Here is a 24,689-nt window from a genome sequence, read left to right on the forward strand (position 1 = left end):
TCCTTGTAATAATATGATATAAAATTAATAGTTTTAAAGCATCGGTTTTACTTCTTTATTTTTAAAGAAAAACAACCTTTTTTTGTATATAATTGTTCCTTGTCTTATTTCCTGTTATGAAGCCTATTCTTTGCAGAAGATTCCAAAGAGGCTTCCATTCCTAATCCAGTCCTTTTCTTCTTTCCTGTATTATCTTCTTTACTTAATAACACACCATCATTATGCTGAGGAAGCACCATTGATGCTGTCTGAGATAGGAGGGTCAGTTACCTCCTCTTAATTGTTGTTTTCTCCACAGTTTTGTGCTATTGCCCATTTTCCTTGATTCATTGATTTTTTATTTTTTTTTTTGCATATCTTTGGTGCTTTCTTATGTTCCATACATGCACACCATCTCTAAATATTTGTGTGTTTCTTTTTAATATTCCTATTTTTTTTTGGTGTTCTTTTCTTGCTTTTGCAGTAGACCCTTTTGAATGCCATCCTCACCACCTGTTTTAGTTATGGTAACACCTGCTGATGTTCCTTGGTATAACCCATTTGAAATCCAAAGTCACATTGCCTATTATCGCACAAGAATACATGTTCTTCACACTGCAGCCTTTCCCATGCTTTGCCTTCTTCACTAAAAGCTCCCAATGTCATATTTTGTGGATTATCACATCTGTGTAAGTTTGCTGTTGACTGCAACTGCATCTTCCCCCATTCCTTCCCTTATGCAACGCCAGTTAACTTTACCTACCCACTGCTCCAAGTCTTCTTGTAGCTGACTGCAGGCTATCTTCCATGCCTCCTAGGCAAGAAACTTCTTCCTCATGCTTATCTTCATTCAAAAAAAAACCACAACCAACCAACATCATCTAACCCGACACTGAGATTATGTGCAAGTAATTAGTCAACTGATTAGGATGAGAGGCAGTGAAAGTCAGCCTAAGATGATACTAATTAAGGGCTTTTGGCAATGTAGTGAAAGATGAACAAAGATGAGTAAGGAGAGATGGGCCTTAAAGGCAAGGAATTACAGTGTGTAGTAAAGGATTTGCAGTACAGAAGCTGTTGTTGATTTGCCATCTGTGAGAACTGCTACAACAATGTTAATTTGAGATGTTATCTTGGGCCTCTTTTCACATGTGACTAGGTGTGATGGTGGTGGGCCAAACGGGGGGGGTCAAGCCCCTGAGTTGACCAGGGGAATCCAGTTGATATAATCTATCTGGATTTCAGCAAAGCTTTCAATATTGTTTCTCACAGTATCCTTCAGGACAAAAAGTCCAGCATACAGCTAGGCAGAAACATAATGTGGTGGGTGAACAATTGGCTGACAGGTCCAGCTCATAGTGTTATAGTACATGGGGTTACATCAGGCTGGCTGCCAGTCTCTAGTGGGGTTCTGCAGGGCTCCAATCTGGGGCCAGTCCTCTTCAGTGTTTTCATAAATTACTTCAATGGAGGACTTGAAGGTATACTAAGTAATCTCACAGCCAACATTAAACTGGGAGGAGCTGTTATTCCCCCAAGGGCCAAGAGGCCTTGCAGAGAGATCTGGACAAATTAGAGGCTGGGCAATCACCAGCAATATGAAGTTCAACAAGAGAAAGTGCTGGATTCTGCTTCTGGGATGGGACAACCCTGGCTGTACGTACAGACTGGGGGATGAGGGCCTGGAGAGCAGCCTCTCGGAAAGGGATCTGGGGGTTCTGGTCAAGCAAGTTGAACACGAGCCAGCAGGGTGCCCTGGCAGCCAGGAGGGCCAGCCATGTCCTGGCACAGCACGGCTAGCAGGTCGAGGGAAGGGACTGTCCCACTCCGTTCTGTGCTGTGCAGCCGTCACCTCCAGTGCTCTGTACAGTTTTGGGTGACACAATGTAAAAAGGACATAAAACTGTTAGAGAGTGTCCAAAGGAGGGCTACAAAGATGGTGACGGGTCTGGAGGGGAAGATGTATGAGGAGCGGCTGAGGCCCCTTGGTTTGCTCAGCCCCGAGCAGAGCAGGCTGAGGGGAGGCCTCATGGCGGCCTGCAGCTCCCTCACGAGGGGAGCGGAGGGGCAGGCGCTGAGCTCTGCTCTCTGGGGACAGCGACAGGACCCGAGGGAACGGCATGGAGCTGGGACAGGGGAGGGTCAGGCTGGGTGTAAGGGAAAGGTTCTGCACCCAGCGGCTGGTCGGGCACTGGGACAGGCTTCCCAGGGCAGTGGTCACGGCACTGAGCCTGCTAGAATTCACAAGTGTTTGGACAATCTCAGATATAGGGTCTGATTTTTGGGTGGCCCTGTGTGTAGCCAGGAGTGGGACTCAGTGGTCCTTATGGGTCTCTTCCAGCACAGGGTATGTGATGATTCTATGACTTACATACAGATCTACAACTGAAAATCATCAGGGGAAGAAAACTATTTTAGTGCTAGTATTATGCTTTCCCTTAAGCAAGTGTCCAATATGCATGATTTTGAAACTGAACTAAAATACATTCCTACATTCCTAAAAAATTGGAAGGTTACTACACAGACCAACAATAACAGAAATAAGGAATATGAACTTTGTATCATGAGTAAGTTTTTGATTACTTTGTGGTTGTTTTCAGGCTTAGTTGAAGGTTCTGGGAAAAAAAAAAAAAAGAGAGAGAAAGAGAAAACAAAAACTACCTAAGAAAACTGTAGAAAATATATCTGAATGTAACTTCTGTGCAAAATGTGTGTTGCTTGTCTCGTAAATGAGACAATTTTCTGCAGAAAGGAAATTGCAGAGCTGATAAAAGTGTGCCTGGTCCTGTCAAGCTACACAAATCCCACAAAGGTCTGTAATACTCCCTTGCCTTTATCTCCTGGAAAGTATTCTCAGAATGTTGTGGTAGGACCAGGGGAGTCTGAGCTCTTGTAAGAGCTAAGGGGAGCAAAGTGAAAAAGAAGCACTTTTCCACTGTGAGGGTGATAGAGCACTGGCACAGAGGGTTTATGGAGTCTCTATCCTCGGAGACCTTCAAAAGCTGCCTGGACATGCTCCTAGGCACCCTGCTCCGAGTGGCCCTGCTGGAGCAGGGGTTGGACCAGTTGACCTCCAGAGGGCCCTGCCAGCATCAAGCACTCTCTGATTCTGTGATTTCGTAGTACTGGTAACAACTGTGGAAAAGAAGAGGTGTATTTTGTCATCTATGGTTTATATTTTACATGTATAAAATAACCTACTAATTAAAGCAGAACAAAACAGTAAAACTCACAGTGTAAATGGCCGTTCATTTTGTTACGATTAGTCTCAGTTTTAAAGAGCTAAAGCTTATTATCAGATTTTCTCCAGAATGTTCCTATTGACAACATTTCCTGTCTCTGTGAATGTTTGTTTAATCAGTTATTTACGTCTTTTGAGCTCTGTTTTTGCAGCCCCATTGTTTGCAAATCCATGCCTTTCTAAATAAAACACTGTGTTTTTCAGAACAGTGCTAATCATTTCATTCCATTACTAAATTTTCTCCTTGAGAAAAAAAATGAAGCATCTGAAAATGGACGGGAGCAATAAGGGTAGAAAGAAGTTCATTTTAAAGGGCAGTGAATTCAATGGTAGTGAAGACGTTTTCTGTTATAAGTGGTTGTTTTGCATCACTATTCTTAGTGTATGGCTGAATATTTTATTTTCATGAAGTGTTTCGGACTGATAGGTTCTTTATAAAAATAGCCAATTTATAGTTAAGTCTTCATTTTTAGGGAGAATAGATCTGAATACAGAATTTTTCTCCCTCAGAATTCAGAACTCTTTTTAAGTTAGGAATTGCCCAGTACTGTTCACACTAGTGTTGTTGGCAATTACTTACTAGCATCATACAACTGCATGTGTATATTTGTGTATATACTTGTTTGTCATGCCAGTAAGACATTTATTTCCAGCAATTCCTAGGTGCTTGTTTCGACTTCCTGAGGTAATGTTGATGTGGGAGCGGTAGAGGAAGAAATAGTCAAATTTATAGGCACTGTTATTAATTGTAGTAGCAGAATTGTTTGTTTTATCCTTGTGAAGAAGGGAGAAAAAGTGAAGTAGATTACAGAAATGGAGAGAAAATTAGTGAAAGAGGGAGAAGGAGGAATGGATAGCTATGTGTATAAAAAAAAAAAAAAAGGAATTTTGTAGAATTGGTAAGGTAAAGCATTAAAAGCAGACATTGATTCAGTGTAGAATAAAAGAATGGCTTCCTGGGTGTCAATTATGTTACATACCTTTAATTTTTCCTTGCTTAAAGTTGATCAACACAGCATTATGGGAAATAGATGCTTTTCAAGGTAATATAATGTCTTAAGATATGACATTTTAACAATATTCAGTATTTGATTGGGTGTAATTGACATGTTGGTTTAGAAACTGGAACGATATAGAATCAACAACACACATCAAGTGTGTGTAAAAAACCTGGCTAATAGGTCTCAATAACATAATTGTAGTCAGTAATCAGTGTGGATTATGTGACAGTCCTCTGAGGATTAATTTTAGATCTGACAGTGTTTAACCTTTTTATTAGTGATGAGGGAGAAATGTAGAATCATTAATGGATTGATGACATTAAAGGATGCAGATGACAACAGGGCTAGTGCCATGGTAAGTAGTGATCAAAGAAGAGCTAAGTGATCTTGAAAGCTGGAGTGCAAGAAAGCACTGTATGTTCTGAGACAGAAACAAAGACGTGCATCCAGCCTAAAGAAACACTATCAAGGAAACAGTGATTGAAAAAGACTTGGATGCCATGCTTTTTGATGTTAGATTAGAAGTATCAGAAACAGGAGGCATACTTGGCATTATTATAATGTCATTGGAATACCATATTCAGCGCATGTAGCATCACAACTCATGAAGGACAACAGACTTGAGGGATTTCAGAAGAACTGTGTTGAACCATTAACTGTTTGGAAAGACACCTTTAAAACTCCTTGTATCTGCCATGAGAAAATAATAGATCAAATTTACAGGTCTGGGCCTGAAAGCATGTTACTGCTTATTACAGAGAGCAGCTGTTTAATAATTGAGGGGACCCACTGAGTAGCAGACCACTAGAAAACCAAGCTTGAATGATTAACCAAATTTAGGTTGAGAATTAGGTAGATCCGAATTAGGTACAGACACCCCTCCTCCAGAAAGGAGTGACACATCTTGATTTTGGGAAAACCTTAAGGGTTGAAATTGGATGTTCCTTTGATACAGATGGTCCCGATGTGCTATGGGAGCTGATGTCATTGTGAGGCCATTCTTAATATCCAGTGAATGATTTGAGTGACTGGGAGAGTTGCTTGAGGAATAGAAAGCAAATTTATTCTTGTCTTGAAGAAGGGCAAGAAAGAAGACCCTTGGAGCTACAGACCACTCAGGCTCACCTTGATACTTAGAAAGGTGATGCAACTGGAATTCTGGAAACCATTACCAGACACATGAAGGATAAAAGCATCATCAGGAGCAGTCAGCATGAATTCACCAGGGGAAGTCATGCTTGACCACCTTTATGTTCTGTTCAACATTTTCTTTAATGATCTGGGTGATGGGGCAGGATGCACACTCAGCAAGTTTGCAGATGATACAAAACTGAGAGGGGTAGCTGATACATTGAGTGTAAAACTGGGTGGGTTGTGCTGCCATCCAGAGGGACCTTCTAAGGCTGAAGAATGGTCTGACAGGGACCTCTTGCAGTTCAGCAAGAAGTGCAAAGTTCTGCACCTGGGGAGGATCAACCCCAGGTGCCAGTACATGCTAGGAGCTGACCGGCTGGAAAGCAGCTTCGCAGAAGAGAACCTGAGGGTTCTTGATAGGCCTCAAGTTGGACTTGAGCCTGCAATGTGCCCTTGCCACAGAGAAGGCTAGTAGTACCTCAGACCATGGTGAAGTTCCTGGAGCGTTTCTGCAGAGGCTGAGAGAGCTGGGACTGTTCAGCCTGGAGAAGAGAAGGCTCAGGGGGATCTCATCAATATCTATAAATACCTGAAGGGAGGATGCAGAGACAATGGAGCCAGGCTCTTTGCAGTGGTGCCCAGTGCCAGGACAAGAGGCAATGGGCACAAACTGTAGCACAGGAGGCTCCCTCTGAACATCAGGAAACACGTCAGTGCTGTGCAGATGACCAAGCACTGGCACAGGCTGCCCAGAGAGGCTGTGAAGTCTCCTCCTTGGACCTACTCAGGAGCCATCTGGTCGTGGTCGTGAGCAGCCTGCTCTGGGTCAGTGGTCTCCGAAGTCTTTTGATAACACATTGCAGTAAAACGTTTTTAGGCATGCAACTATAATGTGTTTATATATAGTTATAATTTGTATACATATACTACCGTGTTTGAAGGTCTGGTTCTAAGCTGAGCTTTAGTTTGATACTGATAATTTCAAATAAGTTTGGCCACGTTCTTGTCAGATGTGATTTAGGTTATCATTGTTTTTGCCTCGTTACATGGCTGACAAAGAGCTTGTACTACGGAGAAATGTCAGCTGTGCCATTTTCTTGTTGTTTGGTTGTGAATGCTTTATTGTTATTATCTTCAGTATTCAGTTTCTTTATAGAAATGTTTTGAATCCACTTGCCCACTTTGTGAAGATTAGATTAGTTGAAACTGGATAAAAAAACTCATAAATGCACTTAACCAGGTGCACATGAACTGCAATGCATTGCAATATGTTGAAAGTGAATGAGCAAATTCAGATGCCACAGTTGCCCCCTCTACATTGTGGAGCACCCACTATTCTTCCAGGACGCCTTGGTGCAGAAGGTGAAATGTGACCATCTGACATACGGACCAAGTGAGGGTGCCAGTGTCAATCTGTATGTTAAATAGTAGTAAACCTTAATTTTTTTATTATTTTTGAGATAAAACACAAATATATATAGAAGTTCCAGTATTTTCTTTCCACACCCTGATAGACTGTCATTCACACCCCCAGGGGTGCACCCCACTTTGCAGACCATTGCTAATAGGTGATCCTGTTTGGGCTAAGGGACACAAGATGACCTCCAGCAGTCCCTTCTAATTTCAGCCCTTCTGCATTTCTGTGATTCCAGAATCTAAAAGTGCTGAGAAGTATTTTACAGATACATTTCAGTCAGTACCGGGTTTGAGATTATGTTGCGGTAGTGATTGGACTATTCTATCTAAAAGTTAAAAAAAAAAAAAAAAAAAAAAGTCCCAGAAATGGTAAATAGATAAACATGATGGGGAAAAATCCACACATGACTTAATCTGTTGAACTCTTTTTCAAGTTAGTGTTACCAAATAATACTTCACTTGTCCAAGCTGTTTTGGTTGTAGGCTATCATTCTTGGCTCCAAACAGAGCAGAGGAGCTGCAGGATGTGCATAGGTTAGGCTGGCTGAGAACAGGATAGGGGACAGCTGCAGTCCATGGTCTGATGTGACGGGAGAAATACCAAATTCTACCCATGAACTAAACTGGGAGTTAAAACCTGAAGTGATGCTCGAACAGATTATGAAAGAGGAGAATGCAGTTAGCTCACTAACTCTGACATCTCTATGATTTAAAACATCTAAAATCTGTGGCTGCATATGTTGCTGAAAGATGTACTCTAGTTCAGGTAGGAGTTAATTATTTTAAGTCCTGAGGTCTGCGCTGTACGTTGGGTTAGACAGGGTGATGACAGATTCATGTATGAATGTCTCGCATCCAGCTGAATTATCCTTGTACTTGGACTGTGTTGGCACTTGACACAGTTCTTCGCAACCTTTGAATACTTCAGACCTATCATCTAACTCAAAAAATAAAGGCCAAACAACTTTTGTTAAGATTCTTGAACACTTACATAATATACATTTAAAAAAGGAGAAAATTGTTATAAAAGCTCACCTGTTTATGCAACTAATGAGAAGGTAAACTAAAAAGGATTCCTGAAAAATGCTTGTAAAACTGTATGTGTACACATTGTATGTAACAGGTTATCTAATATTACCAAGATTCTATAATAGTAAGTAGGCACTTTCAGCCAATTAAGCAGAAAACTCTGAGCTAATATAACCCGTCACAAATCAGAGATAATGTCCTAATATATACTGTTTGGAGACACGAGCATACAACCTTTGGCTTTATTAGATTATCCTGTCCTGAAGTGGACTTTGGCAGCCTTCCTAATTGAGTAATGCACTGAGGTCCCATGAATATCAGATCCTTTTCCCAAAGGAGCAGAGATGCTTATCCCAGTGTTAAGACCTGGGCAAAACATCCCTTTCATCAGGCCTGGAGCAGGAATTAGTAGAAAGCAAAATAACCTGAATCAAGTTCCTTTGCTGAATTGCTTTCCATTGCTGATTGACTAATGCTCCAGCCTATCTAGGTCCCTCCTCAAGGCCTCTCATCCCTCCAGACAGTCAGCAGCACCTCCCAGTTCAGTGCCATCAGCAAACTTGCTGAGGATGCACTCCACTTCTGCATCCAGACCACTGATAAAGCATGAAGATCACTGCAGACGTGAAATGGTTTCCACAAGGTTAGAAAGCATCGAGCTTTGTGTGGCCTTGATTTGTCTTTTTGTTGCGGTACAACGTTTAAGTGAGTTTAGTACCGGCGTAATCCTCTTATGAGCAAGAATTGGAAGTAATTATTTCATCTAGACAGCGTAGTGGTAGTGCTCTGTTCTGTGTGGGAGATTCAAGAGTTCACTCCTTGGGTCATATAAGCTTGGGCAGGTCAGTGTTACAGCAGTAGTGCTGCTTTAATACTCTCGAATGTGGGCCTCTTTCATAGTTGATCAGGCCTTGTGAAAATGTCAGAGGTTTCTAAAATTAATTATTTCATCTCCTTCTGGCAGGAGGTTATAGACGTGATGAATGAAATAAAGTATAATTTATTGCAAGAGATAATGACTAAAAATGAGGGGGAAAAAGCAGTAGCTAACTAACTACATTTAAAAATAGAAGGTTATTTATACTTGTAGCACAGGGAAAGCCTGTTGTGCTGCCTGAATTTAACAAGCAGACCTGGGATTCAGCCTTGGCGCTGCTAACGACTGGAGGCGTTATTGATGTAGTGAACTAATTACCCGTGTGATGAAGTTGCCTGCTGGAGGTTTTTGACTGCTTCATCACTGTGGCACCTCCTACAGGTTAATTCATTGAGCAGCACAGGTAAAGCCTCCAGATGGAGGTCCTGCTCTCTTTTCATCCAGACACAAAGAGTTGTACTGACAGCAGTAACTAAACAGAGATGAATATTTTCCTGAATTATTGATCAAGTAGCTAGAGATGTATCATAGAACTAAATGGTTTGGGATGCAGCTGTAGCCGTTCATAGGCACTGCGAGGTAAAAAAGCATACACAGTGGCTTTGAAAAGAAAAGCAAAATGAGCAATAGCCTTTCTCACCTGAAGGGAAACCCCCAGATAAAATGAGAAGAAGTACAGCAGAAAACCTCTAGATGAAAAAATAAGGGGAAAAGGAGAGGGCGATGCTTTGATTGGCAGGCAGGGCAGGGGCTGTGTGGGCTTCACGGTTTTAGTTCTTTCTATGTATAACATTATTCTGTGGCATTTGTTCTCAAATGTCTCGGTACACGCATTAAAAATGAGAACATAAACAGCTCATTTAATTAGGTGATGAACTATTTCACTATACTTTTTTTTAAGGAAAAGTACCACTTGTAATATAATAACAAATGGAATGCATACCAAGGTATCCTGTCTGTTTGCATCTGTCCTGTCTATTTATGAGGTAGGATATAAACTTCAGTATACAAGTTTGGACTTTTGATATCTCAAGCAGAGGAAATATAAAATATGCATTATTTTATGAAAGTATTTTAAGGTTGTAGAACCCCTTATACAGAAATGTGTTGCATTTGGGGTCTTTTTGACTGCAATCAGGATCCTCTGAGACCAGCAGAGCTAAAGCTGCCTTTGTTCTTTACGTAAAACTGTAAGTGTGTTGTAAGTAGTCTGGATTTCTCATCCAAGCTTAATATGCTGTTATCTAACAGGATGCATTAAGTGTTCTGTTACAACTGCAGAACTCATCAACCAAATGGAAAGATTACCCGTGAAATCAAGCTTCAAACTTTTATTTTCTCACAATCAATGGGAAAGTAATGCACGTTGGATTTATAATGATATTGAGATTGACTGCTTAAATCCTTTTTAAAGTTCAAAGCTTGAAACAGATTGTGTGTACAAACAATCCACAGTAGAGTTTTTAAGCAGGGGCTTGTGATAAAGAAGTGAAATTGGGTTTGACTGAAATGGCCCATCAGTCCCATATGGGTTTAGCGGGAAGATTTCAGGCTCCAAAAGACAGTGCTTTGGAGAAGCATCAAGCGTTGGTTTCACATCACCTGAGATTGCTCTGTGGAGGCTGTCTTCTGGGAGACATAAAGACAAGAGGCTCATTAAAAATGAGCAGCACCAGGGAGGGTGATTGAGCTTCAAGTACACTTGTGGTTTTTTAGCTTGAAGAGTTTAAAGGTGAAGATACATTTTAAAAGCTCAACTGGCAGATGAGGAGAATGCTGTCTGTCAGCTTTCTCAATGAAATGCCTTTATATAGAGATAAATACCATAGTATAGTGGGTTTTTTGACAACAGGAAAAAAAATACAACCAAAAAACATTCTCAGCTCAGAATGTCTTGATGGTTGGATGAAATGATAGTTAATCTCTCAGCTATCAAAACTGAATTTGATAAAACAGATCGTCTTCAGTCCTACTGGCTGGTAACCTCAGAGCCAATATTAACCTTCTGAAAAGCTGGGGAAGCTAGAGAAGAAATCTTGGGGCTCACTTCAAGGATAATCTGCAGTGTGCTACCAATCCAGCTGTGGTGTCTTAAAGTTTGCATTAGACCCCTCAATTTAGAGCTGAACTTTAACCTATTCCGAGACTCTGAGCCACTTTGCACTTCTGTATTTCTTGATCTCAGAAAAACATAATAATTCTGAGCTTTAAAATGAGAGCTTAGCTTACTCGCTGCTTGCCCTGATGTAAGGCTGATTGCCCGGCCTTGGTCAGGCTCATTGCCCACAGCTCTTGGGTGGAAGAGGCCTGGAAAGGCCTGTCTGCCTCACAGGCTGAAAATCCAGCACAGCATTTCCTGAACGGATATTAGGGAGTGGTCTGGTGTGGTCTCATAATCAGTCTCGGTGATTGTATGTTACTTAGGTTATGCCGTGTTTCCATTAAGGTGAAGCGTAGGGGTGAGGAGCCCCTTTACGATGATGGGTTTTGGATGCGAGGCCTGCATTTCAGTCCCTTCCTCCCAGCTCCCAGCTGGGAACAAGAAAAGAAAAAAAAACAGAAAGACTGAATATCCCCACCCTGTTCCTTCCTTCCTTTTAAGTTGCATTTTATTTCATCTCAGATTTTCCAGTATGCATGTTTCTTTCTCGAATCTCACCTGTGCAGTTGTGTATTGTTTCCTGCTTGTACAGTTCGGTTTTGTTTCCCAAGTGCCTCCCCCCTCCCTTCCTCTTCCCCTCTCGTGAGCAAAGCCTTCATGGGCAGCTCTACCGAGCTGCATTGTAACGGTGTGCAAAGCTGTGCCCAGGTGAGGTAAGCAGTTCTTCCGATACTCACTTACCAAAGCACAATTAATATGGAGCTACTGAAAGAAAAAAAAAAAAAAAAAAAAGAAGAAAGAAAGAAAAAAAAAAACTTTATTTCCTATTGTTGAAGTTTGCCCATCTTCAACAGATCAGTACAACTGCTTTATGTTGCCTCGTGTTTTACTGTAGTTTTTCAAAACAGAGATGTAATTTCCAATCCATTAAGAGGTACGGCATGTTAACCTGTCAGAAGGCAGTGTTACCTTCTGCATATATCACTGCAGTATGTACGTCTGTTTCCCACCTTCCCAGTATGGCCTTGCTCTTCTCCATTCTAAGTAAATGGGGAAAAAATAGCACTGCCAGACCTCTCTCCTGCAGAGCATCTCCTTGCTTTGACAACCCAGATGACTGAATGCTTTCACACATTTCATAAATGTGAGGCCTTGTGCAATCCTAGGAGATAGCGATAAAATAAATTAAGTGAATACGATGGTATAAAATATTTGAAAGTTCAGTTGCAATTTTGTTCTTCTCAGGAAGCTTATTCCAGCACCACGGTATCTATTGAACTTTTAATTCTAAATTTGGGAAAAGGTTTCTTCTTTTTTCCAGTTATTTGTAGGTCAAAGGTTTAAGCTGAAACATTTCAGGCAGGTTTTACAAGTGACTTCTACATTTTGAAGCATAATTTAGTAATGTATTTGCAATAAACAGCATGCAAAACATATGGGAAGTCTGCCTTTTATTTATTCATCTTGGTAGTGGTTTTGACCACAGTCCAGAATTTCTGCAAGTTTCCAAAGCACGTGTACATGACCCATCTCCCTTTTGAAACCAGTATTCCCAGTTTGCTCATTTTAATAAGCTGCACGTATTTGTGGCTTAAGCATGTGTGTTACAAATTGAACTTCTAATTGTTCTTGAAAAGCTATTTCAAAGTACTTATTTAATATTCTGTGGAATCTTTTTTTTATGAGGTATCTTTCTTAGAATTTGTCATAGTGATATTTCTTACACATATAAAGTGAATTTTCTGATCTGGAGCTTGATTTAAACGTTAGATTAATAATCAAAAAGCTATAAAATAGTCTATATAAAAAGGAATTAAAACATAAAAATTAAAATAAGTAAATGATTTATCCACAGCTGCCGCTGTTCCTTTGTACAAGGAATATCTCCTTTAATATTAACGTGGCTTGGACTAGAAGATCAGCCTGTAGTTTTAATGCTCAGAATAACATCCGTCCCTACTAATACAGTGTAAAATCCAAATGACTTTTGCAAACATACTTGTTTTAATACTACCTTTTGAACAAAGGTTTTATAAATATATTTCTAAACAATACTATTCTTTCTTTATCAGATTGATTGTTTGATAATTTATTTTGGTAGACATTTTCTAATTCTTGACAGCTGCAGCAGGGATATAGTTCATGTATGGGAGCATGCACGTGCACATACCAACATAAGCCATAGCATACATTAAGAAAAACTATCGATAATATTGGAAAATTAAGTATCCTGACATTAAAAAAAATGCCAGAAATAAGTGTGCTCACAAAATGGTAATTTGCACCCATTTTCCCATGGGTCTCATAAATATTCATTGACATAAAAACAGCATGATCATATCGATATTCTTTGCTTGCAAGAGATAGGTGGTAATTATTTTAGGAGCATTATGTTCAATATTTGTCCTTTATCCTTAGTGAGTGGTGTCTGTTCCTATGTCTTGGTATGTAAAATCAGTTTAAACGTGCGTTTTGAGAGGAAATTGTTCTGTGTTTCAGGGCTTTTCCATGAAGAGCCTGGAAGCCCATCTTTTGAATTATTCTCAGTTTCTGTTAGGCAAGTGTTCTTTTGTAGAAAATGTTTAATTTGGCTAAACTTGGGCGGGTTTCCAGGGAAGGTTAGAACTGACAGATGCCTTCTTTAAAATGCAACTCTGCTGCAGTATCCTGTGTCACCAAAACTGAAATGGTTTTGGAGACATTTGTGTTGATTCAGTTGCTGTCAGGTAAGTGGAGGGAGAAGAGAGAGAACATTGTAAATGTTTTATGAACATACGTCAAGTTCTTGAAGTCTCATAAATAGCAACTTTAAGTGTTTATCTGAAACTTTTTTCTTTTTTTTTTCTGTATCCTGTCATTACCTGCGATACTGTGGAAATTGGGTCCGTGAATTCAGGAGTCTCAAAAACTCTTCAGCCGCCTTTTGCACATATCTTAGTACAATTTAGAATCATTTTCCATCTGTTATTCTCCCTTATGCCCAGAGTTAATATCTGGTCTTTCTTAGTTGCAAAATACATCCTTTTACCTCATCATCTTTGCTCTAGCTCATGAGATATTTTCCTCTGCCTTTTCCAAAACCCTTTCTGAGCAAAGCCGTAATTCGAAAAGCTCTTTAATTGTAAAATCTGCTTCTTCTGGTTCTCCCCCCATTACACACACATACACATTTTTTCCAGCTCCCTGGCCAGTAATTGGCTGGTAGCATTATTTTACAGCTCCAAACACTTGCCTTTAGTATCAGTCCAAAGCTCGGTGTGCTTCGAGAGGGCGTAAATGTTCTGTTTTAAAAGGGATTGTTTCTGCGGTGGAAAGCTGCCTGGCCAGGATTCTCCGGTGGCTGTGTGGCATGGCAGCCATGTGGCAGCCCTGTGTGCACGCTAGGGGCATGCAAAGGTGGGTTGGTGCTGCTAGATATCTCTGAGGTAGCATGTCTGGAAAGTCCTTTCAATGTGTAATGCTGTAACTGTTGAAAGGACAGGTAGAGCCTTTTTTTTTTTTTTTTTTTTTTTTTTTTTTTTTTTTTTAACCCACAAACCAGATCGCAGGCAGGTCGTTTTATCCAGTTTTTACTAAGTTCTTAAAACCTTCTGTTTGTGTAGCTGTTGTTATTTCACTTGGAGCTTTATGGGATCAAGCATTTATTGATTTCACAGAGGTGAACAGTTTTGTGTTGGACAATTTTTGTCTTCACCCTATCTTTGACGAAATTAATGCAGCAGATGAGGCCTGTCGTACCAGTTTGTAGATAGCACTTTCAGTTTCTTATGTGAAAAATTGTCCCGATTCCTACCTTTGCTTTCTGTGTTAACCAGTCTATAATTTAGACTGGCACTTTATTTTCCATTTCAGGATTTCTCGTCCGCCTCTGAAGGAGCTGTTGTTTTCCCCCTGGTTTGATGCTTCAACGTTTAGGGGCCCGGCTCCTTCTGCTCCTACTCCTGCACTTCTCCCAACAGCTTCGACTGTCAGGATGTGATAACATGTCTGGATGCCATGGTTGCCCCAACATCAGCAACTCCAAAAATGCAAAAGGAAACATGAGGCAGCATCGCCATCATTTTCTTGCGCAACGTTCGCTAGGTGTCCCTGCTTGGCAGGGGCATTGGACCAAACGATCTCCAGAGGTCCTTCCAACCTCAGCCATCCCGTGATTCTATGATTCCTAAGCAGGGAGTCCCGAACCAAATGTCTTGGGGCTGAAAACTGACTCATTCACAGTTTAGTCATGCTTATCGGCTGTGTTTTGTCACTTTTTTAAGTTCTTTGCCCGTTGGTCTGCCTTGGTGTGTTACCCAGGTAGTGCTTGGTCCCTTGCCGTTGGGGCGGTGTTTGCCACGACGGGAGGCTGAGGGGTGGCGTGTTCACTGCTGTGGCACCGGCTCTGTTCGTCATGCACAGGAAGAGAAGATCTATTGCCGTGTAGGAGATTAATCTCCTGTTAGGAGATTAATCTTTCACTTCTCAGTCAAAGCCCCCGGATACCGCATGTGTTTGAGACACCTAGCTCTCTAATCAGATTTCAAAACCTTTAATTCAGCTTCAGAGAATAGCGGCGTTGTACTTAGAGTATATCGACCTAAACACATTGCCAGTATTAAAACACAGAAGCAACAGAATTTGTAATGGTTATAAAATGAGATAAAGTAGAATACAAATAAAATGATTCAGTAAACTCAACTTCTGAAGTCACCCATTATACAGTAGAATTCATGGTACTCCAGCGGGCCAGAAGCCATAGAGATTTCTTGCCCTTTTTTTTTCAGGCAATTTAAAAACCATTGTATCTGGCTTAGTAGGCATATGCTAGTAGCACTTATACTAATAAACATTACAAGTTTCAGCACTTCTACTTTTGGCAGCAGATTTTTGATAGAAACTTCAAATTGATCTGAGGTCTTTGCAATATGTAAGACCAAAAGAAATAAAGAAGTGTCCAGCATAACTTGAACTTTTTTTTCTATATTTTTGTCACTTAATCCAAATTCTTGAAGAATGCTTCATAACACAAATCTTAGTTCTACTTTGTAACACACAGAGTGCTTTGAATTAACCTTGATTCACATTAGGAAAAATATTGTATGTTCTTTATACCATTTAATTAGCTGTTTTCATCTTAAATTATTTTCCTGGTTGAAGCTCATCAAGTTTTCAAGATATAAAGTAGTTTAACCCTATAAAAGTAGGAGCATGCCAAAACTACAACATTTGGATTTTGATGTAGTTATATTGAACTGGATTCAGTGATAGTTAAAGGATGATTGCATTTGAAAGAACAGTAGGTTGTAATAGGCGGTGTTGGCATTGTGTACATTCATCAGTTCAATTCCTCCTAGGAATCGAAAAATATCTATAAAACACAGAATAAGCCAAAGGATCTTAACAGGCTACATATCTTCTGGGTTAGTTGTAAATATTTCAGTCAGTCTAAAAATCATCCTTTAAAATACAGTTTTGTTATCCAAAGTGTAATGCCAGTGTAACGTGCAGGGAAATTGCTTGGCTTGATTAAACTGCATAGAAGACAATATGTATTTTGATTGGTAAAATAAATTCTAATAATTAGCAAAAAAATAGAAGAATTTCTGAATTACTCTAACCGATTAACAACAACCGCCTCTTCTGGCAGTAGCTTGTGTTTCAAAGCAGTGCAAACCACGGGGGATATTAAAAACCTTTGATAATTTTTCAGATTTTACTGTCCCTATGTGGTTAATGTTTTATGAAGCTGAAGCCTTGGCAGTAAGAACACAGTGACTAGCAAATAGGCAAAGCACTACAGAAGAAAGCAGGAGGGCACAAGCAGATGCAAATGTAGGGTGTGCAAATGCTGTGGCCGATTTGGAAACAACTTAGTTTCATTTGTAAGGGGGTAAAAGTGAGTGTCAGCACCTTCAGGAGGAGACATCAGCTATTTGGACTTAGTGATTACTCTGTTGTTACCCGGCTAAACAGGCTAAGCTTTTTTGTTTTTGTTCCAGGTAGATTTTCTGTGTTGCTTTTTATTTAGTCTATAAACTTATCTGTAGGGACTTCCAACACATATATAACCGTGTATACTAACCTAATCTACAAAACGCTTTTCAAAAAGTCACGGCTGTGCAAAGCCTTCATTCGTATTCATCTTCTCCTTGGCCTGGCACCTGTGCCATTCGAGGTTGTATATACATTGGTCAATCCCGTTTGAGTCCCGGTGGTAATTCTCGTTGTTACAGTTCGGTTGGTAGCCGTGGGTGGAAGTGGCCTAGGAACAGAAGGAGGAGTTCAAAAGTTCCTCCAAAACTCTTCCTGGAGCAGATGTGAAGATTATATACCTGTTTTGAGGAAGCTCTAAGGTAGTAAATTCACAAATGTTTGAAGGATGTAAATGGCAAAGACAAAAAAAAAAAAAAGAAAAAGAAAGAAAAAAGAAATCCTGACAGTGATTGAGCTATAAACTCACAGGAGAAAGGAAGAAAAACAAGCGGTGAGAAACACTTTGTGTTGACAGACAAATATCCAGACAAGTAGCACTTTCCCATCATCCATCGTTCTATTTATCCGTGGTTTTGACATCTTCCTAACTAGCAAGGGGAGAGAAGCCTTTCATAACCATATGGGATCACAAACCCTTCCCTTTTTTCCACTATTGCACATTTTGCAGCGCTTGGCTCAGATTTTGGGTTTGACCAAGAAAAATACATTACACTTTTTTTTTTTCTTTTTTTTTTTATGGCTTCTTAGTGTGCTGTAATGAAATAAGGGAGCTTTTACATAAATTCACCAGCCCCGTGTTTGGACTGTGAACCCAAATCTATGCTTGATTAAATTAAGGTATATGTTTTTTTTGCAAAGCTTGACTATGTTGCACTCCGTACAACTTGGTATTTATTTATGGCATAGTATCATTTGCAAAGCCTTTGCAAGGAAACTACCTTTTTCTTTTTTCTCTGTGGTTTGTTTGTTTTTGTTTTATAAAAAACACAAGTCTGTCTGTGAAAACTTATATTTTGCCTTTGTGTCTGAAACTTACCCTGTGGCACATTTTAACGGTACCAAGTACAATTTATGCAGGCATGAGAACAACTGTGCGAATGGCTGCCCAAAAGTCTAACCCTTCCCCCTGGAAATGTTCCAGATGTCACTCGATGTACTATAAACATACCTTTTTTTTTTTTTTTTTTCTGAATCGGTTTCATTTCAGGGGAGAGAGAATTCCTGTCTGTTCTTACCATTGAGGTGAAGTGTCAGAGCGTGGACCTGCAAGTTCCTTCACGGGTTTTCCATTCCCAGTGGGCTCACTAATTGAAACCCGTGCACCTGCAGGAGTCCAGAAAGGCAGTAGGCAGAGCTGCTAATTTCCCTGACACACCTTGAGCTAATGAAGACTTGCTGTAGAAAGACATTTTAGAACAGAGCACAGTATAGGATGACCTGTATCCAGGCTGACAGGGCAAATGGGATATGTTTATAAAATTCATTTCCATTAAAGATTATATGCCTGCCGAGTGCTTGTCATAAATGTCAAATGTAGCCGAGGAGTGCCTGTTAGGAAGGCTGGGCTTCACTTAGGTGAAGGTTGCAAAGATATTTTTAAAAGATACTTTGTTTTACATTATCGTGCTTTCCTGATAAGGTGTTCTCCAATGCCATTTATGTTCTAGGAAACTTTCGTTTTGCAAAGTCCTTTTTAAAGCTAGATTTTGTCTGTTTCCTATTTTAATAAGGCTTGGCAAGACTAAGCCTGCTGTTTGTATGGACAGATAGCAAGATGATGAATAACCCTGAAGTTTAGTTTTGTTTGAACAGCTGCAGTATTTACTTTAATATGGGCTGAAAGATCCATGACTAGGGTTATATTTGTTTTCCTGGATAGGAAAGATGTCATTCTTCACTGGAGTGAAACATCAAAGAATACACAGAAAACAGGGTATTGTAACCCTGTGTTAGTCTGCAGCTAGGGGAGAAAAATTTGGGAAAGCTGGGCAATTTCCATGTGTACCAAAGGAAAAAAGCAAAGTTTCTCTGTGTTCTTGTGGGTAACGTTAGATTCCAGTGCTCTAAATTCTTGAGATTAGATTTATCCTTGCCCCAGTCCGGGATACTGTGAGCTCTTATCATGTGTTATTCTTTTCTAAATTACTTAGAAGAGAATGGGGAAATGAGAGGAAATAATGCTGTTTTCTTTCAGAGTTTGAGGCTGTGCACAGACTGGTATTTTGAGATGGATGTGCTGCGTTGTCCCCAAGGTGCTGCTAATCCCACAAGAGCCCAGAGTGGCTCCTGTTTGCAGCACAACGCGATACACCTGGGAGCCTTCCCTTCCTTGAAAACCAACATAAAGGAATGGGAGCTGATGTCTCTCTACTTAGGTTTTTATTCTAAAATGTAGATTTTCTACATCCAATAGTTTGTTTTTCCTGAAGAATGCTAATCATTCCATCTTCTGATGTTCTGAGTTTGATTGCTTTTTATTTTGTTGGTTTGGTTTTGATACCTGATGTTTGTATTTTGGGAGGAAAAATTCTTTGCAGTTCTAAGTTTGGTCTCTCACCATTGAGTTTTTATTTTTCATAGCAAAAGGTTTTATGTCCTCTCAAAAAGTGATGTTTAAAAAATATATGCTTGTTTTTATTAAAGGATATTAAAAAAAATGAATTGTTGAATTGTTTTGAATGTGTTGAATTGTTTTGAATTTGTTAGGATGAGATTAATAATCTGTTATCTTCATGCCTTGTTAAACTTTTATCTATGTGTTTGTTTCACAGGATGCTGTACTTTTGATGAGCCGTTTAGCTCCTGTGGCTATAGTCAGTCGGATGATGATGATCTTAACTGGGATCAGGTGAACACGCTGATAAAGCCCTCCTCAGATCAATGGATGCCATCTGGTTGGTCTTTTTTTTTACTTTTTTTTTTTTTTTTTTTTTTTTCTCTTTATTAGCTTATGCATTTACTCAGCATTTCTTGACAGTATTATTATTGGAATGTTACTTTGCCAAAATCTGTTTAACTGCAATACCTAAGTCTTCAGCGTGAATTTTATGAGGGATATTCTGCAATGCAAAGGTTTTCTTTCGCTGTGCGGATTCCAGCATAAAGGTTAGAAAGTAGAAAGAGAGACCTGGCGTCATCAGGGAAGGCAGAAAGAATACAAAATGATGCTGTGAAAATGAAGATGAAGCAGTACTGTGACCAGGCAGACAGGACTATGTAATAGGAAGACTTGAAGTGAGAGAGAAGACAAAGATGACCTAAGGCATTTTTATTGGAAGAGATACTCAGCAAACTGCTCTGAAAATAAATGGAGAGTGGAAAAGGACTGAGAGAAAAAAGAGAGGATATCCCAAAACAAAGTGTCTTGAAATATTGTGTATGTTATGTTTTAAAGGTAGTAGTGATGGTATTACTTGATGCACTTTGTGTACCGCATATAGGTGAACCTAATTCCATAGCAACAGCCCTTGCATTCTGCTGAATTATAAACTCCTGGTAATACTTTTCTGGTAATACACTTCCCTTTATCACTTCAACCACATAAATACACAAAAATCTGACCACTGTTTAAAAAATATTCAGTGTAAAATTAATCAATTTTTTTTTTTTTTTTTTTTTTCCAGATTTTAGCTGGATATATTAAGAGTTCCCCCTGTGTACTGGGGCTGATCTCCAGGATATCTCCTGGGGGCTGACTGTATCTAGCCTAGCTCAGTATCTTCCATGGCTTTTAAAGGCTGAGCCTTCTGTGACTATTGTCACCCAAAGATGGCCAAAACAAAAAGACCACTTCATAACATCTGATCATAGCATCATGGGAATTCTTCATTAGCCTTATAATTTTGTATAAATATACCCAGAATGCTTAAAAACCTTGTAGATGGATTTGACAGATGTGCTAGTGTTTCATTAATATGTTTCAATTAGTTCTTTAAAGCATCTGTAATGTAGTTTGGTGGGTTACATAAAAGTTGTATTTCCCAAGAAAATGTTCCTCCCATATGTGAATTAGGAGAAAAACAATGTAAAACTTAATGTAGAAAGCATAAACAAAACCTGAACACGTGCACTCGTCCCCAGTATACTAATAAATACACTAATCTATGATATGCTCTAATGAGCCTTAAACAGAATTTGCTTGTAAAAATCCTCTTAGCAGTCTTCACTGTAGATTTTTCACCGTTGCCCTGTGTTGTGGACAACATCATGTCTGAGTTTCCTCAAGCAAAGGTGAGACTCCACTTGAAGAAAAATGTTCGGTTTGCCTGCACTTGGTCATCATGCTAGACTGAGTTCATCATCACAGATAAAGAAGGGTTTTGCAGATTCTTTCTGAAGTGGGCTCCTGTCCAGTGGTCTTGGCACAGACTGCTGATATTTTTCTGGACTATTTCAGTGCTTATTACTGTCTCTCAAGATGGAGTTCATACACATGGCTTATCAGTCATCTTGGCTTGCAGTACGAGCTATACATTCTTTTTCTCAATCATACCACTGGAAATTCTCTTTCTGTTCCAATTTTCATTCAGTCGTTACTTTCCCCACTTGGATTTTGCGGAAGAGGTTGTCAGTATATGTTGCTTAGTCTTCTTGGCAGATGGAGGAGGTTCAACTCTATGTACTTTGCTGAGATGATCAAAGACTTTAAGATTTTTTTTTTTTTTTTTTTTTTTTCCTCAAGGGCAAGAGTCCAGACAAAGTAGGGACTGGTATTTTTACGGAAGGAAAATGATATCTATGTAATTTTATTTATCAGATGTCATGTGGCTTGTTTCTTATTTGTCTTCCTGCGTTTTTATCAGAAAACTAAAATAATGTTCTGGTGATCAAGTAGAAAGATATTAAATTTGGAAGTAAACTATATTTAGAGATTAGGGAGTTTTATTTCTGCCCATAAAAGAACTGAAATACGCTTTGGGAGTCTTGGGTCAGAAGATGAACACGTTAGTCTAAGGAGGGTTGTTGATATTGGTGCCTTAAAAGGTCAAAAACATCTTTGAGAAGGAAAGAAATGTTCTTTTTTTTTTTTTTTTTTTTTGCAAACGAGAAGTAGTGGGTCTAAGGGCACAATTCAGCCAAGTGGTATCTAATTTTTCTCTTCATTTCATTCAGGCAGTTTTTTCCTGTTCTTGTTCAAATCATTGTCTTAATGATTTTAATTAGTTTTCAGTTAACCTTAGCCAGAGAGTTACGTGATACACTTAAAAAATGATTTCAAGTAGCTTGTCAGCATTTTCTGAACTACATATTTTAGAAAAAAGTAACTTCAGATAATAATGAATAGAAGATGTTAGATTACTGTTTTCTGGAGAATTCTTGGCTTGAAAACAAAATACTTTATGCAACAGTGTTGTAATACTAGACTGAAACAAGTACGCTCAGTTCAGCAGTCCCTTGTCAGTTGAAAAAATTAATGCACATAACATTCTTAATTTGAGGGAATATGCATCAGTGAGTTGATATCAATATATAATATTTCATATAATTTGGTGGCAGCGAGGAGGAAGTACGCTAGTTACGGCATTTGATTTATTCTAATCCACATGAGAATGTTCAGAGAGTAGCTGTAGTTCAGTTGGATAAATATTTTGGCTTTATATGTTATTTCAGTGGGACAAAAGTGTCATATAGTATTCATACATGTGCACATATTAATGGACACATAATACATATTTATATTTTATTGAATGTTAATAGCTCTTTGTGAGGTATGGTTTCAGACTAAAATTGGTGAGTTATATATATAAAAAAAGGTATCAATAAATAAAAAGTGTTCAGTACATTGAGCTTTAATCCTTGCTAGACTGTTAGTATAGTAGAAAAATATGAGGCTATTGTTACTAGAGTAAGTAGGGCACTAGCACTCCAATTTTCTTGATAAATATAAGCGTGACCTTTAGTGAGCAGTACTAATCTGAAAATGCATTAAACAAAGCCAAAAAATGAAGGACATATATATATTTGTATGGATTGAATGAGACTGGTTAATCCACTGTTACCAGTTTAAAGGGTCTTGTGAGCCAGCTGGAGTAACTACTGTAGCAAGTATGGCTGTTGACTTTTCTCAACCTCTTTCTGCTTTGCTGTCTGTTCCAAGAATATATGTTTATAATATTGTTCAAAAATACAATACAGAAACACTTACTAATACCATCTGACCTTGTCCCATTGAGCAGTTAAAGCAGGTACTTTGATGTTAATGCATGTATATAACACACATTTATAGTTATACGTAACTGTAAACCATCTAGCTGTACCAGTAAAGGTATCTTCAGAAAAAAATGTGCCAAACCAGTAGATTGCTGTGTCTACATAGCAAGGTTTAGGTAGCAGGAGATGTCTTCAGGGGTGGCCTCTGTGAGAAGAAACCAGCCCTGGGTTCAACACGGGCAGCTCCAAAGGGACCCAATGCAGGTGGGGCACAGCTGAGATCATCAGCCATGAGTGGGGTGCCTCTGGGAAAATATATCAAAGAAAGGGTAAAAAATACTGCACAGCAGCTGTGAAAAACAGGTGTGAGAGAAGCAACTCTGCAGGTACCAAAGTCAGAGGAGAAGAAGGTGGGGTGTGTGGTGCTCCAGGCATGCAGCAGCAGTTCCCCTGCAGCCCATGGGTCCCACATGGAGCAGATCTCCACGCTGCAGCCTGTGGAGGAGGCCCCAGTGGAGCAGGTGGATGTGGCCTGGAGGAGGCTGTGGCCCATGGAGAGAAGCCCACACTGGAGCAGGTTGTCTGGCAAGAACTCTGGCCTGTAGAGGATCCATGCTGGTTCATCCTGTTCCTGAAGGACTGTACCCCATGGAGATGACCCATGCTGGAACAGTTCTTGAAGAACGGCAGTGTGTGGGAAGGACCCGTGTTGGATCAGTTCATGAAGTATATCCTGTGGGAGGGACCCATGCTATGCAGGTGAAATGTGTGGTGAGGAAGGAGCAACAGAGCGGAGCTGTGATAGACTGACCTCAATACCCACTCCCCATCATCCCTGCATTGCTTGGTGCTTGGTAAGGTGGGAGGCAGAAGAGTGGGGAATGAAGGAGTGAAGTTATGCCTTGGAAGAAGTGGGGGTGGGGAGAAGGTGCTTTTAGTTTTTTGTTTCTTGCTCTCTTACTCTAATTGGAAATAAATCATTTTAATTTTTCCTAGGTTGAGTTTCTTTTGCCTGTGATGGTAATGGGTAAAGCAATCTCCCTGTCATGGTATTGACCCATGAGCTTTGTCATCTCGTTTTCTCCCCCCATCCTGTTGAGGAGTGGGAGTGCGATAGCAGCTGCAAGGGTGCCTATCAGCCAGCCAAGGTCAACCCACCGCTCTTACTTAGGAATTGTTATGTGTGTGTGACTTCCTACTAAAGATACTCTCTATCCAGTTTATCGCTTGGATGAGATTTTCCTCCATGATACTCTTGATCACTGTGGATGTGCTTACATCACAGCAGTGGCATCTTCAGACTTGGCTTTTAGAATGTGATAAATCTAGAACGTAATGATCTATGCCAGATTCTCGCAGATTCATGCCCAGAGATACCTACAAACCACATACTTGCATTTGGAATGTAGTTGTGAAGATTCTTTTTCCAAACCAGCTGCTTTGACTTTTTTGATTTCTACTTGGGTTTCTTTTTCTGCATTGCATCAAATATGAGCTGCTTACCTCAGTTCTTTCTGTTACCTCCTTATTTGCCTCATGTTGATGTAATTATTGATACACCAGTTTTACTTTCTGCTACACCATGTTGTCAGTCTTCATCATCTTGCTAAGTTGCTAAGTTTTCAGGGAAAGATCTTTGTGCTCTTCATGTTGCTTCAATGTTGGGAAGATGCTCCCTCTTGAGCAGACGTGACTGTATCACTGTTCTTAATGCTTCATTTTGCCACTGTATTTGTTTAAGTAAAAAAAAAAAAGTGCCTAAATCCCTTCCGTTTTTCTAATGAG

General features: G+C 39.7%; 1 protein-coding gene across 11 annotated transcripts in view; it reads left to right on the forward strand.

Annotated features, from left to right (window-relative positions):
* Positions 1 to 24,689, forward strand: part of PTPRM (protein tyrosine phosphatase receptor type M) — a 480,584-nt gene that overhangs the window by 94,986 nt on the left and 360,909 nt on the right. For all 11 annotated transcript variants that reach the window (XM_035316805.1, XM_035316797.1, XM_035316798.1 and 8 more), the window contains exon 2: positions 19,526 to 19,648. In XM_035316805.1, the coding sequence (XP_035172696.1) occupies positions 19,526 to 19,648 (123 nt within the window). The remainder of the gene's footprint in view (positions 1 to 19,525; positions 19,649 to 24,689) is intronic.

This window comes from Oxyura jamaicensis, chromosome 2 (assembly GCF_011077185.1).
Source record: "Oxyura jamaicensis isolate SHBP4307 breed ruddy duck chromosome 2, BPBGC_Ojam_1.0, whole genome shotgun sequence".
Lineage (NCBI taxonomy): Eukaryota > Metazoa > Chordata > Aves > Anseriformes > Anatidae > Oxyura > Oxyura jamaicensis.